Source organism: Gambusia affinis, linkage group LG04, assembly GCF_019740435.1.
Source record: "Gambusia affinis linkage group LG04, SWU_Gaff_1.0, whole genome shotgun sequence".
Lineage (NCBI taxonomy): Eukaryota > Metazoa > Chordata > Actinopteri > Cyprinodontiformes > Poeciliidae > Gambusia > Gambusia affinis.
In genome coordinates this window covers 28,073,499-28,093,830 of record NC_057871.1, presented here as the reverse complement: position 1 = coordinate 28,093,830, position 20,332 = coordinate 28,073,499, and the positions used below count along the sequence as shown (strand labels likewise).

The 20,332-nt window shown below is 36.6% G+C and overlaps 3 protein-coding genes across 3 annotated transcripts; all 3 read right to left on the bottom strand.

Annotated features, from left to right (window-relative positions):
* Positions 1–1,147: 1,147 nt before the first annotated feature.
* On the bottom strand, positions 1,148–7,831 carry LOC122830373 (vascular cell adhesion protein 1-like). The gene is made up of 5 exons (XM_044115680.1): positions 7,584–7,831; positions 5,206–5,481; positions 4,715–5,041; positions 3,168–3,422; positions 1,148–2,998 (listed from the first exon to the last, which is right to left on the bottom strand). Exons 1-5 carry the CDS (start codon positions 7,648–7,650, stop codon positions 2,829–2,831), a joined length of 1,095 nt encoding a protein of 364 aa, XP_043971615.1. The 5' UTR covers positions 7,651–7,831; the 3' UTR covers positions 1,148–2,828.
* Positions 7,832–8,500: 669 nt separating this feature from the next.
* Positions 8,501–15,820, bottom strand: LOC122830371 (vascular cell adhesion protein 1-like). The gene is made up of 7 exons (XM_044115677.1): positions 15,373–15,820; positions 15,015–15,151; positions 12,736–13,011; positions 12,266–12,592; positions 10,474–10,728; positions 10,063–10,401; positions 8,501–9,081 (listed from the first exon to the last, which is right to left on the bottom strand). Exons 1-7 carry the CDS (start codon positions 15,555–15,557, stop codon positions 8,984–8,986), a joined length of 1,617 nt encoding a protein of 538 aa, XP_043971612.1. The 5' UTR covers positions 15,558–15,820; the 3' UTR covers positions 8,501–8,983.
* A 171-nt stretch (positions 15,821–15,991) lies between these two features.
* LOC122830374 lies at positions 15,992–19,200 on the bottom strand. Its single transcript, XM_044115681.1, has 4 exons — positions 19,028–19,200; positions 18,005–18,280; positions 17,513–17,851; positions 15,992–16,561 (listed from the first exon to the last, which is right to left on the bottom strand). The coding sequence occupies exons 1-4, from the start codon at positions 19,119–19,121 to the stop codon at positions 16,464–16,466; spliced, it is 807 nt and encodes a 268-aa protein (XP_043971616.1). The 5' UTR covers positions 19,122–19,200; the 3' UTR covers positions 15,992–16,463.
* Positions 19,201–20,332: the final 1,132 nt, after the last annotated feature.

The following is a 20,332-nucleotide window of genomic DNA, read 5'->3' as shown; positions in this document are numbered from 1 at the left end:
TCCTCAGAGCTACGCTGGTAAAAAAAAAAAATGAAAAAAAATTGCTAAAGGGTTTATAGAGGAGCCATGTTGTGTTGACTTCCTGAAGGCGGAGCTTCAGGAAGAGCAGGAGTTTCTTAAAGAGACAGAAGCCCAATTTGAAGGCATTAAATTACACAGTCAAATTTGACATATAAAACATCTTTATAACAAATCAAGGTAACATAGTTATTTGATTGTGTTGTAAAATGGAACTAGTTTGCTGGAAAATAAATAACACTGTCCCTTTAATAACGTCAGATATGTAAAAAGTTCACTAATATTAAAGGGAATAAAAAGCTGCATTTCCCAACCACCATTGCTTAACAGATGGAAAACAAGTTACACAAGCTTTCAACTCATGATTTTGTTTTTGGACTGTGCAGTTGGGACTCCTGATTTATTTAAAACACAATTTCATCATACAGTCTTGTGACAGATAAGAAAAAACCTAAAGTGAAACTATAAGTCATTGTAGGTTAAGAAGTTTATTAAATGTCACTGCTGGACGTTGGGAGATGTATCGGACATTTATTGAACACTAGTGTGTAACTGTTGTCATCAATTTGGTGTCACCGCAAAATTGATGAAAAGGCACAAAGATGGCAGAAGTTCAAAGGAAAACCAAAACATCTGACTTTTACACTGATTAAATCTGAGACCAGGCTGTTGAAAAAGTCAATAGATTAAGAAAACAATGGAGCACCTCCAGTTTTCTGTCATTCCTCACCACGGTTCCTTCTGAATTGTTCCTTTGTCTCAGTTCTTGTAAGTTCTGTTTAATTTCTTAGTTTATTATTTTTTATGTATAAATGTTACACATTCCCATCTATTCTTTGCTGCTTTTATCTGGGTCTCCCCAAACTACAAACTATAAACACTGAATTTTATCGTCTTTCTGTCGTTAGTAATGGCACAGAAAAGTAAAAATGCTGATTTTTTTTTTTTCTAATTTCACAAAGACTTGCACTTTGTGATCATTAAACTTTTAAGTAACAGAAATCCTTTTATCAAACCATCTGACACAAAGTCTGCAATCAAAGCCAATGATCAGCATGGTTGCTGGTTTGAATCTGTCCTGTTCGCAACAACAACAGACACCTGCAGATCAACGAGTCGGAGAGTTGTAACAAACACTGGAACTGGGGTCGACAAAACAGCACAGATCACTCTCACATTTTTCTCTACAACTAATCTCACGTTAAACACAGAACAAGACGATGACGTAACACAGATTGAATTATACCTGCATTGAAATACAGACGGCTGGTTTGTTGTTTTCTCCAAAAGCGGAAGCCAAAGCAAACAGAGGGAGGAAAGGGAGGGACTTTACACATAAAAGTCAAGAGTTCAAAAATAAACCACAGTGAGCAGCGACTGTTAGTTTCCTTGATAACTCTGAACTTAGAAACGAGCAGAAAATGTATCAAAATATATCAAAGTGATTAGTAAGAAAATGTCTTGTTTATATTCTTCCATCAGGGCGTCGCATTTGTTTATTACATCATAAAGTAGAAAGGATTCTTATTGGTCGGAGTGGAGTTAAATGTAAATTAATTTGCATTTAATTCAGATTAAGTCTGAGTAAGTCAGAGTACAAAACAGGTTTAACATGGCAAAAATCTGGATATGAACATGAGGAAATAGAATGGAAGAGTAATTTATTTAAAGTCTTAGAAAGACAGAAACCAGATGAGCCATCAGTAACTGCTGACCGTATGACTGCGCAAATTAGAATTATAAAAATAATTTTAAAATTGTATTTGTGAAAACAATTAGAAAAAACAATCCCACTCTTTAAACATGAGTTTAGAAGAATACAACTTTCTTTCTTTTCTTGATAAAAAGATTTTGCGCTAAGATAAGGATGTTTTGGGTTTTTTTGGCTGCATCAAAATTAATATATTTCACAAAGCTCTGATTTTTATTCCATGGAATCACTGCAATTGCAAAATTGTGTGTTCATGTGTAATGGAAACACAGCTATTAGACAGAAAACAACATGAGAGACGACACAAGGCTCCACATACAGTATTTATCATAAATTGTTTAGCAACCACTGTTTTAAATCATCCAATCAACACGAAACAGACAGATATTTTTAAGATAGAAGTTTTAAGGTGGCCAAAATAAATAGGAAGTCATTTTAAATCCTGCGTTTAAGTCGGAAAGTAAGACGTTTCCCACCACTAAGACATAATACCAACATACAGCCCAAATTAAATTGTACATAGAACTTCTAAGATATTCATTACAATGGTCTTAGATAACATGGCAAACGTTAGCAACAAGGAAATGAGCTAAATAGGAGCATAGGTTTGAACCAAACACAACAGAAAACTGCAACCCAACCGTCCAGGAAGGAGCAAGTGAACACTTCCACACAGGAAGCAGAATTTATGTCCTTCGTTGGAAATGGGAGAACTTGCAAGAACACCAAGACGACTCAGTGTCACTGGACCTAAGAATTTTCCAGCCTCAGATTTTCCCTCCGTGACGCACTGTGTCGTAACGGTGAATATCCTATAGTTGGCTCTCTCCCATTTTCTTTGGTTTGTAGTAAAAGATGTAGACTGCAACGACAACGGTGATCAAAAGCACAACCACAGCAGCTATTGTGCCACCTATTATGTACGGCTGGGTGTTTTCTGCAGAAAATAAGAGAAAAAAGTTACAAAAATGATTCATAAAGTACAAATAGTTAAGAGGAAATAACTGCAATCCATGGTAGCCTGAGTGTAAAACATGTAACCTCCAGATTCCAGATACAAAGAGTTCCTGTAACTTTCTCACAACACTGAAACCATCAACTAACAAAGAGGAACTGTGGGGGGATGCACTTCAGCCAAACAGAAAACGTCTTTTGGTCGGTATTCTCCCATCTTCTTCTGTTTGTAATAAAAACTGTAGACTCCTGAGCCGATCAATAACAGAACCGCAGTAGCTACTACGGCCCCTATTATGTACGGAATGATGTTTTCTGCAGAAAGTAGAGAAAAGGGAACAGAAATGATTCAAAATACCCAAAAAGTCAAACTTCCTTCTTGTGGTAAAGTGAGTTCAAGCTAAATAATAAAAGTGGAAGAAGTACTGCGGCTCATTTCTCTGAAATATTAAAAACTTTAGAAACTAATCCTGAGGAAGCTCACCTTGAACTGTTACGTCAAATCTAACACTGACAGAGTTCCCGTTGCTGCTGACGGTGCAGACATATTGCCCTCCGTCCTGAAAGTCCACTGAGTCGATTTTCAGATCGGTCACACTGCTGTGGGCTTTGTTGGACGGCAGCGTCCAGTTGTACCGAGGTTTGGGGTTTCCTTCAGCCACGCAGGTCAAATGGAGAGGTTCTCCTCTAACGATGCTGACTGGAGCGGGATCAGCCGGAACCTTCAGCTCAGGTCCGTCTGTGTTTTTACAACAAAGAGGGAAACAAAACGGAATAATTCAAACACAACAGAACACATGAGAAAAAAATCCTGATACGTGGAAAAACACCAAGATTTACTGTCGGACAAATGCTTCCACTTGATGTCCCACGTTTCAAGGGACGTCTTTCACCAAATCATCTGCTTGCTTATAATCTCCACTTACAGAATATCTGCTCACATATACACAGTCGCTGAAATTTATTTCTGAACACAACAAAGACAGCAAAAAATATAGTTTGAAATGACCATTTAGAAATACTAACAATTACATGTTTATGATGGGAATATTCAACTTTGGCCATTTTTAGTTGCTCTGCTGTTCACTATGAATAGACAGAGCAACTAGTAGACCTTTTCTCAAATAGACGGATGGATGGATACACTTAAAATCCATCTAGATAGATGGATATACACCGACAGGACTTATAAATAAAGTTGGTAACAAAATAGTCATTAACAGAAAAGATACTTTTGGTGCAGGAATACCCAACAATGTAGGCATGAAGTGTCCAAGTCTATGGAATAAACATGCAAAAAGTTGGACAGAATTCTATTAACTCTGTAGAAATTAAGTGGATAGCTAGAAAATAAAACAAATGTATTCAGAATCAACAACCCAAGAATATCAGAACTGACTGATGGATGCTGATATCAGTAAAAACCTCGTTAAAGATAGTAGAGTTTATAGGAACCTGAACCATTTCATCCTGTGTCGCAATCAAAAGCACTGATGGAGATTTTGTTATTGTTCAAAAACAAAATCTCAAAGTTCCTTTGAAAAACAATCATATATGTAAAGACTGAAAAAGATGATTCTTCATGGTTGTTTCAAAGTAGTGAGAAGACAAACGAGTATGCAGAGTCATAGTCAACAATTAGAATATGTTTTGAGGATGAGGCTTGTATATTAGATTAAAATACTTGTTAAGAATAACTACCTTTAAGCAGGTAGTAAACATACTTTTCATTTTGTTCTCATTCCTGAATTAAATATTTCTTACAAGTCTGATACAATATCCATCCATCCATCCATCCATTTTCTGTTCACCCTTCGTCCCTAATGGGGTCAGGAGGGTTGCTGGTTCCTCTCCAGCTACATCCCAGGCGAGAGGCGGGTTCACCCTGGACAGGTCGCCAGTCTGTCGCAGGGCACTGATACAATATTCTAATACTAAATGTATTTTCATTAAATGTGAGTAGAACCTTATAAATAACACTTTTCAGTAACGTTTTAATAGTATGTTGTACATGTGTCTCTCTGAACTCACAATAAACTGTAGCAGTGAGATTGTCTGATTTCACCACTAGAGGGGGCTGTGGTCCTTCAGCTCCCAGTTCCAGCTTCGCTTCACACCAGAACTGGACTTGATTGTCTTCTTTGCTGATGTTGTAGCTCAACGAAAATTCCTCATTGACTGGTTTCTTTGTGGTCTTGCTGCTTTTCTCTTCACCTAGAGACCTCTGACCTCTGTAAAAGGTCACAATGAGGTTTTTAGCCGGAGCAACGTTCAGTACATCGCACTGCAGGATGACCTCTGAACCCTCAATCAGAGGTCCAGAGGGCTTTATGCTGAAGGACACACTTTCTGGAGGTTCTGGAGAGAAGAGAATAATAAAAAATTAAAGCAATAGGAGTAATACCAGTTAGTAACATCAAGCAATAACATTAATGTTTAAAACATTTAAACATAAAAATATACATTATAAAAATATATATTATGAAAAACTCTAGATGTTTTGGCAACATGAATTAACTTACTGTAAACAGTAATAGGCAAGTTGGTGCAGCACTGATCATTTTCGGTAGTATAGAAGCATTTTGGAGTTAATTCCCACTCAGTCATTTGGTTCACTGTCCAGCTCACTGTGCTTCCATTTATGTTAGACGTTCCAAGAGAAGCTTCAATATTAATAATATTTTCATCTGGGGGAAGACAGGCCTGCTGACAGGCTACACATGTAGCAGAGGCTGGATCACCAAACTTCACCACCAGTCTGGATGGAGTTATCACAGGTTTATCTTCACAGGTGTAAGCTGTGAGAAACAGTAAATATTAAATATAAAATCAGTCATTATAGCCGACATGAAACAATTACAGATATGATCATTTGCAGTACATCTCAGTTTTTGTTTCAGTACTCAATGAGATACTTTGCAGGTTAAAGCATGCTTTTCATTATTGGCTGAAAATATCTATTCTGATAAACTACAAACATTTGTTCAGACAAATAGAAATACACAATCACAGATCAAATTAAATTGCAAAACCATTTACCTGATACCGAAGAGAAAGAAGATGGCAATAAGCCAATAAATACTACAAACATCTAAGCAAGTTGCTTTAAAAACTGCTTAGATTATTATACACTGCTTAAATTAAAGGACAGACTTTAAAAAGACAAATAATCTCTAGTCAGAAACATATTTTACAAAGTTAATGTTCTATTTTGAAATAATATATATTTGAATATCTTCATGGCTTGATTTATGTGTTTTTGTAATTGTTACAAATCCAAAAAACAGTCTATATTTCACAAACTATAACTTGTCATTAGTGTGAAATAATTCTGTACAGTTTTCAGCTTCTGTGGAAAACATGACACGTCTTATAAGACATATCTCAACACCTATTGCTATCAACTGATTGTAAGACGTTTATCAGATGAATTAGTATAGTGCTGTGATTAATCATGATGAATCAATATACTTAACTTTGTATGCTTGGAATGTAAAAAATTATATTTAAAAAAAATGACAATGTTTTATTGTCTCAAACCACATGTCTCTATTTTTCAGATTTTTATATGAAGGCAATTTAAAAAAAAAAAAAAAAGTCATTATGTTTCAAACAAAATAGTGCTGACTGTGCTTCGGTGGAAGGATAATCCACCTTCGCAATAAATTAGCTACATGCTACCTTGGTTTAATCCAGCTCTATGCCGGTTGTTTTTTTCCCTTTGTTGTTGTTGTTGTTGTTGTTGTTTTGTTTTGTTGTTGTTGTTTCTTGGGGGGGTGGAGGGGGTTGCCCCTGTCCGAAGTTAATCTGACAAGAAGAAGGGCAGAAATACACGCGGTAAAGAAACCGAGGACGGGATTCGAACACGGTACGGCCGTATCGAGGTTTGTAACCTATTTTCAGGGCGCGCGCTCTGACCGCGGTGTTTTTTAAGGCCAAATTTACCGAGTTTTCCAGTCAGAATCTCCTCGCTCATCTTTACACTGGCATTTACCACTCAGCATTGTTGAATGCTTCCTTTGAAACAGGTAACCCTGCGCGGGATAGAACCTGGTAACGTTGAGAGTCGTAGTTTTAAGCCAAAATTGTTTATTAGTAGTATTTATTTCCTAATTTAGCCATTCTGACTCAACGTGCTCTTACAAACAGATACATATATGGGGAGGTTAATTAATTTACTAATTCAGTAACAGGACTTATGTATTTTGTTTATATTTCTTTAAACTCTTCTCTGTGTTCCCTATGCTATATCACTAGTGAGGATTTTAAGTGTTGTTGATTTTGTTTTCAAAACACACTCTCCCCTAGCATGACAATAAAGAGAAAAAAAAGAAATCAGTCAAGATATTATGAAGACAGTTGCAACAGTTTCCAGATTCTTGAAGGTCCCAGATTCAAATGTGTCGCATGTTTTGGTGTGAAAACATAACCCCAAAACAAAGACCAAAACACTTTGTAAAGATGTCAGCTCAAACCTGTAGGACAGCGTTGTTACCCACAGCTAGTCGTATGCTAACATGGGCTGAAAGGCCGTTAAGTGAGGAAGAAGGTGTGGCTCTGAGAGCAACATAAATTACTACGAGTCTTTTTACCAATATTTGTAGTCATGTCCTTTTGTCTGATGAAGCTAAATCTGAAAAATTTGGGCCAAGAATTACTTTTGGAGAAGAAGAAAAACTAAAAGCACCATTCTAGCTGTAAAACTCAGCAGTGGCAGCATCATGGAGGAGCTATTGCTGCCATTAGCTCGTCAACATTAAAACTACTCCTGGTTCACTGTCTTTGCTCTCAGAAGGGAAGATTTCTGCAACTGACAAACTTGAGAGCTTACTTTGGACAGCGAGGCAGTTCTAATTGCTTTACATCAGAAAAACACAAACGATGGAAACTCTTCACTTACTGCAGCTGCTCACGCAGCAGAAGAAAGTGGTGAAGGAGGCCGCCAGCAGAACAAAACTGGAAAGCATTTCTTTTCCAGGCAGTTTGTGGAAAACAAACGTTCAGGTCTGGAAAGGAAATCTTCTCCTGAGAGTCAGAAACTAAACGTTGATATTTCACTCCGTTTATAAACTTCGATCATCACGGGTGAGACAATGTCAGCAACTCAGCTTGTTTCCTTAGCACACATCCGGCCTCTGACTTCTTACCACGATGTGAATGTGGCCAGGATGTGAAAGCGAAAGTGTTTGTTTAGATCATCCCCTAATGCAAAGTTGTTAATTTATAAATCTTAAGGGCAGCATTATTTTAAAATTGCTGTTATCCCTGAAAAAAATGTACATTTCCTGCTTTTGCTTAACGGGCTCTCAGTCTGTCAGCATCTGAAACGTGTAGATATTAAGCTCATTTCTAGTCAGTATGGTTAATCTCTGCAGATGTTTCATTTTTTGAGTCAAACACAAGCTGAGGAAAATTAGATGATCAAACTGATTGCAGGAATAGATACCAGCAGACCTCAGAGTCAGGCGTTCACATCCACTTCCTTCCCGGGGATGTTTATCAGGAAACTATCATTTTCGATATGAAACCAAACTGATCACAGCTGCCCCGGCTTCACATGCAGACATGAAGGGAAAAACAAGACAAGCAGAAGGTATGTAATGCATCAACAGAGAAATCTCAGTAGTGTCTTGTAGTTTAGTACAAGTGTCAAGGAATGTGTTCAGTAGAAAGCATCAGCAGGTATTTAGAGTATTAGTTTAGATCTTAGTGTTTGGTTTTTGTTTTCTAAATATAAATGAAACTGGCCTCCTGATCTATTAGTGCATCTAAAAATATAAGAAACTTGTATAAAAGTACAATATTTCTTGTCAGTCATCTCAAAAAACTGAGATAAAATGTTTTATTTAGAATCATTACACATACATTTAAAGCCTTTGTTTCTTGTCATTTTGATGATTATGTCTCACAGATAATGAAAACTCAAAATTCAGACTCAGAAAATTAGAACACGTTGTCAGCTACATGAGAGAAAGAAAAAAAGAGAGAGAGAGACTCATTTTAAGTGATGTTAGAAAAACTAGGCAGGGCTATCAGGACACAAATATCACTCAAAAATGTATTAGAAGTTGTAGAAAAGTGCTATTTTACACATCGATAGTTTAAGTAATAGAAACCATGTCACAGGATAGGAATGCAGAACATATTAACACAATTAGAAGAAATCTTTTTTTTAAAAAAAGAGCAGAGCCAAATAAAGTGTAACTATACAGAGAAATCTCTTCAGACACGTCAGCCTGAAAGTCAGAACTGCTGATTGGACTGATTTCAGTTTATCAGCGCATCTTAATGAACTCTGACTCAAACAGAAGCAGAAACTAAAAGCATCAAGCAGAGGATGAACCTGCAAAGTTTCCATCTGGGAGCGTCATCGCTTGGCTTGGAGGTCGTCTCCAAATCTGCAGGGAAACAAAAATAAAGAGTTAATTAGCTATTCATTATTATTATTATTATTATTATTATTATTATTATTATTATTATTATTATTATTATAGAAAAGTTATATTGAACTATTATTCGCATTTCTCAGTTTAGACAATGAGGATCTAAATAATAAAAAAAAAAATCTGTAGAAATCAGCCTAAAAACTTAATCGGGATTTTAGAAAAAAATCCAAGAAATATTAAAAAGCCGTCTGAATCTTTTGAAGATAGCGTAACAACTCCTGTCGTGTTTTAAAGGTCGTCTGGAGTTTCTAAGTTGAAGTGAGCTGTCAAAGAGCACAAAGCGTTTTGCTGAATGTTGTGGAGCCCTGAACAATTTGAATGCATTTCAATGGAGCAGAATTTTGCATGAGAGTTGAAATATTATAAACAGTATGAAAGTCGAAATTAATTAATTTTGACGTAGGAATTGTTGAAGTTGGTTAAAGCGTGTGGCGGTAAACGCAGAAAAACGTAGAAAACATTGAATAGTAATAGAGAACCAGTGAGAATGATGAGGAGCAAATCTTCATCTTAATCTTAATCTTGGATTTTGTCTGGAATTCATGTCGATTGTAACAATACAACCAGAATCCACATCTGGTTGTATTGTTGTATTTGATTTTCAATATTTTCATATGTATGTAAAATATCTGAGTTAGAACAGAACCTCAACTCAAAAACATGTTTAATATATCTGCAGAGTTTATTAAAATGCATTTTTTTAATTTAGACAAAAATTTTAATAAAAAACAACAACTTATAGTTGTTTTTATCATGAAATCACTCGATTCTTCCCATTCTACTCCCTAACAGAGGCTTTATTGTAGAATCATACATTGAAGTGACGATTCTGTATTATCTGTCTTACAGAAGATAAGACAGATAATGCCATCTGTCTTAAAAAGTCACAAAAGCCATCACCTGTTGGAAACCAACAGGTGATTCATTTCTCACCTGTTGGTTTCCAGTGAACTGAGACAGTGGTCTTCTCTGATTTCACCACTAGAGGGGGCTGTGGTCCTTCAGCTCCCAGTTCCAGCTTCGCTTCACACCAGAACTGGACTTGATTGTCGTCTTTGCTGATGTTGTAGCTCAAAGAAAAATCCTCATTAACTGGTTTCTTTGCGGTATTGCTGCTTTTCACTTCACCTAGAGACCTCTGACCTCTGTAAAAGGTCACAGTGAGGTTTTTAGCCGGAGCGACGTTCAGTACATCACACTGCAGGATGGCCACTGTACCCTCACTCAGAGGTCCAGAGGGCTTTATGCTGAAGGACACACTTTCTGGAGGTTCTGGAGAGAAGAGAATAATAAACAATAAAAAATTTTACTATTTTATAAAAAAATAATCCTGAGGAAGCTCACCTTGGACTGTTACGTCAAATCTAACACTGACAGAGTTCCCGTTGCTGCTGACGGTGCAGACATATTGCCCTCCGTCCTGAAAGTCCACTGAGTCGATTTTCAGGTCGGTCACACTGCTGTGGGCTTTGTTGGACGGCAGCGTCCAGTTGTACCGAGGTTTGGGGTTTCCTTCAGCCACGCAGGTCAAATGGAGAGGTTCTCCTCTAACGATGCTGACTGGAGCGGGATCAGCCGGAACCTTCAGCTCAGGTCCGTCTGTGTTTTTACAACAAAGAGGGAAACAAAACGGAATAATTCAAACACAACAGAACACATGAGAAAAAAATCCTGATACGTGGAAAAACACCAAGATTTAGGGTTAGCTTCCACTTGATGTCCCACGTTTCAAGGGACGTCTTTCACCAAATCTTACTTATGGAATGTTTGCTCCATGTAAACTGCAGCTGTGAGGTATTTTTGAACACAATGTAAGAGTTTCCATTACAAATGTGTTGATCATATCTTACTAATGTTGGGCGGGAAAAAAACACAATTTCATAATTGTGCTGTTTCAAACTAAATAAGAAACACAATTTAAACCCTTGCGAATGTCAGTTTGCACAATACGCCATTAAAAACACAATCCTCCTCTTACTTCCTGTCGTCATCTTTGCCTTTTTTGCCAGTTGCAGCGTCTGATTTTTGATCATGACTCATGTAAGGCGAAAAAAAGTGTTTTCATTGCAGTTATCCAATTAGGATACAGCCGAAAAACCACCTCATCGTAGCGCCGAAACCTTTTAACGAAAAACGTGAGTTTTATCGTCACCAAATTTTATTTTCAGAATTCCAATCATATGCTCAATGGAAATGCAGTGATTGATACTAAAAAACTGATCAGTTACCATTAAAAATACTAAGTACATATTTATGAGGCTAATTTTTAACTATTTGACAAATCATTTTTATTTGCTCTGTTGCTGATTAAGAAGAGACCAGAACAGTAGAAATGTTCTCAAATATATGTACCTGCATGGGAACGTCAACAACAAACCTCTTGCCCACTAAGACAAACGAAATGTCATAAATGGTTGACCTTTTTGTCATTAGTAGGCAAAAGTTACGTTTTGTGCAGGAATAACCGAAAAGAGAAGTTTAGTATTAAATGTCCATTTCCAAAAATAAAAACAACTCAAATCAACCGTCGTAGAGCATCAGAGCAGCTGACACTGATCTCACTTACAGCCGATAATGTTGACAGTATCAACAAGGAGTTTATCTATATTCTATTTTTATGCAAATAACTCACAGAATTTTTTTATTTTATTAAATTACACCCAAATAACAACAACTGTGAAAATGGGTTTGAAAAGATTTTAAAGTTTCTGCAATATAACATTATTGGGGAGTTTCTGTATTTAAACAATAGTAAAGTACTGAAAAACAGTTTCTTATGGTCATTTCTCTGAAATTAGTGAGAAGACAAAGGAGTATGTGCAGTCATATTTAACAAATACAGGTTTTGACTAGGCTTATTCTGAAAAATAGTTTTTCAGAATAACAAAAGGAAGTATTAAAATCTGTTTTTAAGCTGACATCTATTTTAAAAAATCACTCCGTGATGGTCTGATATAGTCTTCTAATCTGAAATGTTGTGTTTTCATTAGACGCAAGTGAAAATTATCATCATTAACAATAATAAAGGTTTGAAAACATCAGTCTGTCTGTAATCAATGTAATTAATGTTTCATTAACTTTAAATGAACTTTTCAGTAATCTAATTTATACAGTATGTGTGTCTCTCAGAACTCACAATAAACTGTAGCAGTGAGATTGTCTGATTTCACCACTAGAGGGGGCTGTGGTCCTTCAGCTCCCAGTTCCAGCTTCGCTTCACACCAGAACTGGACTTGATTGTCGTCTTTGCTGATGTTGTAGTTCGACGAAAATGCCTCATTGACTGGTTTCTTTGTGGTATTGCTGCTTTTCTCTTCACCTAGAGACCTCTGACCTCTGTAAAAGGTCACAGTGAGGTTTTTAGCCGGAGCGACGTTCAGTACATCACACTGCAGGATGACCTCTGAACCCTCAATCAGAGGTCCAGAGGGCTTTATGCTGAAGGACACACTTTCTGGGGGTTCTGGAGAGAAGAGAATAATAAACAATAAGAGCAATACCAGTTAGTAACATCAAGCAATAAAACATTAAACATAAAAATAAATTATGGTGAAAACAATGGATAAAAGTAACTCTAAAGTGTTTTGGCAACATGAATTAACTTACTGTAGACAGTAATAGGCAGGTTAGTGCAACACTGAACTTTTTCGGTAGTATAGAAGCATTTTGGAGTTAATTGCCACTCAGTCATTTGGTTCACTGTCCAGCTCACTGTGCTTCCATTTATGTTAGGCGTTCCAAGAGAAATTTCCATATCAATAATACTTTCATTTAGGGGAAGACAGGCCTGCTGACAGGCTACACATGTAGCAGAGGCTGGATCACCGAACTTCACCACCAGTCTGGATGGAGTTATCACAGGTTTATCTTGACAGCTGGAATCTGTTAGAAACATGGTACATGTAGATTAGGCATCCCAGATGTTTTGCATCTGCACGTCACCAGTAGGACTTTCACAGACTGTTTTATCTCGCAAGACTTAAAAATAAAAATGGATTCAGTAGATTTTTTTTAAAAACACACAAACAAAAACAAACAGAACAGCTGAAGTAATCGCTTTAGATTTCATTATTCTGTTCCCACCGGACTGTTTCACATGTTTGTCTTTTATGCAGGCATTTTGTTCGTTCTCAGTCTGTAATTTATTATCTGTTTCAAAGTACCTTCTGGTTTTTATCTTTAAAGGTGCTGAATGGGTAACTTAATGTTGCTTTTAGTATTACAAATATCTGAGTCAAAATCAACCAGCAGTTCCAACCTTTTCATATAATCTCGTCTTCTTTTTATTTTAAATCCTGGATTTCTGTAATTGCTAGATAGATATTTACTGATGTGTTCTAAGTAAATTTGTAAAAAGAACCAGAAAACAGCATATACATCCGTTTTATTTTTCGACCAATTAACAAAAACAGTAAGGAATCCACAAATTAAGTTCTAAAACAGCAAGACTAGTCTACGGCCGCCCTGTGGCGGGCATGACGTCATGCATTTAAAAGACTTCCATTTAGACCCAAGACTCCAAAGGGTTAAAAAGCTGATCATCTTAAATGGAAAAGAGAAGAACAAAACGATAAATTGCTATTCTCTCTTTTTACGTGACAACAAATCAGTGTATATATATATATATATATATATATATATATATATATATATATATATATATATATATATATATATATATATATATATATATATATATATATATATATATATATTTATATATATATATATATTCTCTCTCTTACAATAAACAGACCGAGGAGAACGAAGAACAGTTAGAAAACTTTACTTACCACAGCTGCTCACACAGGAGAAGAAAGTAAAAGAACAAACCAGAAACAGAATCAAACTGGAAACCATTATTCCCAAACAGCCAGTGAACTTCATCTTAGCTTCATCAGGAAAATAAAAATTTCTCCACAGGACAGGAGCTAAATACTCCCATTTCCTTTTCCCTTTCTTTTTTCTTTCTTGAAAGCTTGTTGGACTGAGTGAAACAATATTGGCACCTCAGCCAACTTCCTGCCTCTGTTTCAAACGATCTGCGAAAAGTGAAAAGTGAAGTGAAGCTTTTTATGCTGAATCTATTTGAAACGTCCACTAAACCCCTGAACATATATATGTTCCCTGATTTTTTTATGGAATTTGCCAAAAACCTATGACAGGTTTTAGTTCCTTACGAAATGGTAGTAGACAAAGATGACCTGAGTGAATACAAAAAGCATTTTTCAAGGGATAATTTATTTTTTAGAACAGCTGTCATCAAGCTGTGGGGAAACAGGCAGAGTCTCTTCAAGGGTGTAAAACATTTTTGACCCGTTAAAAGACTTTACAGCCGATCTATTGGACTTTAGTCCAGACTCAAGAGCAACATGGGTCCATATTAAGTCAATCTGTGCTCTAAACACAAGAAGAAAAGTAGATTGAAGCTGAAGCAGAATCTGGTGCAGTTCCTCAATTTACTTCCCGGGGATTTTTATCTGTTTCCTGAGAATCCTCCCATAGCTGCTGGTAACGCTCATGTTTTTGTGCTGTACCTAAGCACAAAACTTACTTGTGCAAGTTTTGAATCCTCTGATACCTACTCTGTTCACTAAAGACGTGGTGAGCTGGAGCGTCTCGCAGACTGAACTTCAGGATGCACGACTCCACCACAATGTTGTCGTTCATGTTAAGATTGCGCAACTTAACTGAACCAAAAAAAAAAAAAAAAAAAAAAGATGCATTTATTGAAGTTGAAGTTTTTTTCCTCAGTGTTTTCAAAGAACAAAACAAAACTGTTGCATAAGAAAAAAAAGCATGTTTAAAAAAAAAAAACACAAATTTCCTTGAACACAGCAGAAATAAAAGTGAAAAGTAGAAATGATAATAACAAAAAGTTTTACCGATCCCTGGAGAGCAGTAGCCTCTCATCAACAAGTAGTTGGTGTGTGACGCTTGGTGAGCGTTCACTTGAAGCTTTTTTCTTCCATCACACTCGTCTCCATCGTCGTCGTCATCATCTTCTTCCAAAGCAGCCATGCTGGAAACCAATAAAACTTATTTTTTAATCTTTTGCTTTTTCTTCACTTTGGCTGTGCAACTTTAAGAGCGCCAAATCACAGCGATATTTAAGACCCACAAAATGGGTTTATTTAAAATGACCTATTTTTGATTTGTCTCTGTCAAAATAAACTTCTTTCAAAGAAAGACTAATAGAAAGTTATTTAATCAGACACTGGTTTCATTCAAACAGGAACTCACCTCTTGACCACCTCATTGTCCACCAGGCTGCTGTCCACCACTACAATTTGCTTGGGGATGGAGACGTGGACGCTCAGCCGTCCCAAAGTCATCAGGCTGAGGGAGACCAAGCAGGCGCCCCCTGGAGAGCTCAGAGGGAACTGCAACATATCTGATAGGTCTGGAAGATCTGGTGACTCATCCATCTGCTCTCTGCTTGAGGAAGCATCACCATCTCCAGATGGATCTTTCTGTTCATCTGATTGGATCTTCTCCTCTGTGTTCTCAAGTTTCTCTTCTGATTCCCGGGATTTCTCCTCTCCCTGCGTTACACTTTGGTTGTTGTCTACTTTGTCTGTGGATTTGGCTCCAGCTGTTTGTACCTGTGGTTCCGTTTCAGAGTCGTGCTTGGCCTTTTTTGACGTTTTCCTGTCGCACACGTCCTCGCCGGTTTGTGACCTGTTCTCAGGTTCATGATAGAAAGCATCAGCAGGTATTTAGAGTCTTAGTTTAGATCTTAGTGTTTGGTTTTTGTTTTCTAAATATAAATGAAACTGGCCTCCTGATCTATTAGTGCATCTAAAAATATAAGAAACTTGTATAAAAGTACAATATTTCTTGTCAGTCATCTCAAAAAAAGCGGAGAAAAAATGTTTTATTTAGAATCATTACACATACATTTAAAGCCTTTATTTCTTGTCATTTTGATGATTATGTCTCACAGATAATGAAAACTCAAAATTCAGACTCAGAAAATTAGAACACGTTGTCAGCTACATGAGAGAAAGAAAAAAAAGAGAGAGAGACTCATTTTAAGTGATGTTAGAAAAACTAGGCAGGGCTATCAGGACACAAATATCACTCAAAAATGTATTAGAAGTTGTAGAAAAGTGCTATTTTACACATCGATAGTTTAAGTAATAGAAACCATGTCACAGGATAGGAATGCAGAACATATTAACACAATTAGAAGAAATCTTTTTTTTTTAAAAAGAGCAGAGCCAAATAAAGTGTAACTATACAGAGAAATCTCTTCAGACACGTCACCCTGAAAGTCAGAACTGCTGATTGGACTGATTTCAGTTTATCAGCGCATCTTAATGAACTCTGACTCAAACAGAAGCAGAAACTAAAAGCGTCAAGCAGAGGATGAACCTGCAAAGTTTCCATCTGGGAGCGTCATCGCTTGGCTTGGAGGTCGTCTCCAAATCTGCATGGAAACAAAAATAAAGAGTTAATTAGCTATTCATTATTATTATTATTATTATTATTATTATTATTATTATTATTATTATTATTATTATAGAAAAGTTATATTGAACTATTATTTGCATTTCTCAGTTTAGACAATGAGGATCTAAATAATAAAAAAAAAAATCTGTAGAAATCAGGCTAGAAATTTAATCGGGATTTTAGAAAAAATCCAAGAAATATTAAAAAGCTGGCTGAATCTTTTGAAGATAGCGTAACAACTCCTGTCGTGTTTTAAAGGTTGTCTGTGCTCTTTGACAGCTCACTTCAACTTAGAAACTCCAAAGCGTTTTGCTGAATGTTGTGGAGCCCTGAACAATTTGAATGCATTTCAATGGAGCAGAATTTTGCATGAGAGTTGAAATATTATAAACAGTATGAAAGTCGAAATTAATTAATTTTGACGTAGGAATTGTTGAAGTTGGTTAAAGCGTGTGGCGGTAAACGCAGAAAAACGTAGAAAACATTGAATAGTAATAGAGAACCAGTGAGAATGATGAGGAGCAAATCTTCATCTTAATCTTAATCTTGGATTTTGTCTGGAATTCATGTCGATTCTAACAATACAAGCAGAATTCACATCTGGTTGTATTGTTGTATTTGATTTTCAATATTTTCATATGTATGTAAAATATCTGATTTAGAACGGATAAACATTTTTAATATATCTGCAGAGTTTATGAAAATGCATTTTTTAAATTAGACAAAAATTTTAATAAAAAAAAAAAACTTCTAGTTGTTTTTATCATGAAATCACTCGATTCCCATTCTACTCCCTAACAGAGGTTTTATTGTAGAATCATACATTGAAGTGACGATTCTGTATTATCTGTCTTACAGAAGATAAGACAGATAATGCCATCTGTCTTAAAAAGTCACAAAAGCCAAACTGAGGTGATTCATTTCTCACCTGTTGGTTTCCAGTGAACTGAGACAGTGGTCTTCTTTGATTTCACCACTAGAGGGGGCTGTGGTCCTTCAGCTCCCAGTTCCAGCTTCGCTTCACACCAGAACTGGACTTGATTGTCTTCTTTGCTGATGTTGTAGTTCGACGAAAATGCCTCATTGACTGGTTTCTTTGTGGTGTTGCTGCTTTTCTCTTCACCTAGAGACCTCTGACCTCTGTAAAAGGTCACAATGAGGTTTTTAGCCGGAGCGACGTTCAGTACATCACACTGCAGGATGGCCACTGTACCCTCACTCAGAGGTCCAGAGGGCTTTATGCTGAAGGACACACTTTCTGGAGGTTCTGGAGAGAAGAGAATAATAAAAAATTAAAAACAATAAGAGCAATACCAGTTAGTAACATCAAGCAATAAAACATTAAACATAAAAATAAATTATGGTGAAAACAATGGATAAAAGTAACTCTAAAGTGTTTTGGCAACATGAATTAACTTACTGTAGACAGTAACAGGCAGGTCAGTGCAGCACTGAGCTTTTACGGTAGTATAGAAGCATTTTGGATTTATTTCCCACTCAGTCATTTGGTTCACTGTCCAGCTCACTGTGTTTTCATTTAGGTTAGCCATTCCAAGAGAAACTTCCATATCAATACGATTTTCATCTGGGGGAAGACAGGCCTGCTGACAGGCTACACATGTAGCAGAGGCTGGATCACCGAACTTCACCACCAGTCTGGATGGAGTTATCACAGGTTTATCTTGACAGCTGGAATCTGTGAGAAACATGGTACATGTAGATTAGGCATCCCAGATGTTTTGCATCTGCACGTCACCTGTAGGACTTTCACAGACTGTTTTATCTCGCAAGACTTAAAAATAAAAATGGATTCAGTAGATTTAAAAAAAAAAAAAAACACAAACAAAAACAAACAGAACAGCTGAAGTGATCGCTTTAGATTTCATTATTCTGTTCCCACTGGACTGTTTCACATGTTTGTCTTTTATGCAGGCATTTTGTTCGTTCTCAGTCTGTAATTTATTATCTGTTTCAAAGTACCTTCTGGTTTTTATCTTTAAAGGTGCTGAATGGGTAACTTAATGTTGCTTTTAGTATTACAAATATCTGAGTCAAAATCAACCAGCAGTTCCAACCTTTTCATATAATCTCATCTTCTTTTTATTTTAAATCCTGGATTTCTGTAATTGCTAGATAGATATTTACTGATCTGTTCTAAGTAAATTTGTAAAAAAGAACCAGAAAACAGCATATACATCCGTTTTATTTTTCGACCAATTAACAAAAGCAGTAAGGAATCCACAAATTAAGTTCTAAAACAGCAAGACTAATTTTTCTTTTAAAAAGCTGATCATCTTAAATGGAAATGAGAAGAACAAAAAGATAAATTGCTATTCTCTCTTTTTACGTGACAACAAATCAGTGTATATATATACATATATATTCTCTCTCTTACAATAAACTGACCGAGGAGAACGAAGAACAGTTAGAAAACTTTACTTACTGCAGCTGCTCACACAGGAGAAGAAAGTAAAAGAACAAACCAGAAACAGAATCAAACTGGAAACCATTATTCCCAAACAGCCAGTGAACTTCATCTTAGCTTCATCAGGAAAAGAAAATTTTCTCCACAGGACGGGAGCTAAATACTCCCATTTCCTTTTCCCTTTTTTTTTTTTCTTGAACGCTTGTTGGACTGAGTGAAACAATGTTGGCACCTCAGCCAACTCCCTCAGCGCACATCCTGCCTCTGTTTCAAACCAAAAGTGAAGCATATTATGCTGAATCTATTTGAAACGTCCACTACACCCCTGAACAGAATATATATATTTCCCTGATTTTTTGTAGGAATTTGCCAAAAACTTATGACAGGTTTTAGTTCCTTAAGAAATGGTAGTAGACAAAGATGATCTGAGTGAATACAAAAAGCATTTTTCAAGGGATAATTTATTTTTTAGAACAGCTGTCATCAAACAGGCAGAGTCTCTTCAAGGGTGTAAAACATTTTTGACCCGTTAAAAGACTTTACAGCCGATCTATTGGATTAAGTCCAGACTCAAGAGCGGCATGGGTCCATATTAAGTTAATCTGTGCTCTAAACACAATAAGAAAAGTAGATTGAAGCTGAAGCAGAATCTGGTGCAGTTCCTCAATTTACTTCCCGGGGATTTTTATCTGTTTCCTGAGAATCCTCCCATAGCTGCTGGTAACGCTCATGTTTTTGTGCTGTACCTAAAGCCACAAACCATTTCCTTAAGCAGGTTTTAATCCCTTCGAGATTTACACGGAGACAACGAGAGAAAGTTGCAGGTAAAAATAGTGTGCAGTTTCTGTCCGAGCAGCAAGAACAGAGGAGGGAGGAGAATGACCTAAGATAATAGAAAAGGAGGCAGGACACATACGCTGCGTTACCATTTACCATAAAACTGAAATAATGAAAATAAATCCACTTAATGAAAACACGCCAATTTCGATCAGCAACCAGCGGTTACTACTGACAGGAAACATCAAAGAACATGACAGGAAGTGGTAGAAGGATGATGGTTTGTTTTGTTTCATTGGCACTGTGCAGCTGGCTCCACCAGCATCACACAGTTCATAAGAAGTTATCTGATTCCAACGAGCTCAAAAGTGCTTCTGTTGCTCTTCTGTCAAATCACCAGCTACAATTTCCCCAAAAGGCAGAACATGTATGTATCCACTGCTAAGTGTCAGGAACGTGTTGCTCTGACGCCTGAGTGAGACGCCGAGGATTCCTCTGATTCCCGAGTTATGAATATGTTTCATGTCACCGTTTACATTGGTCACT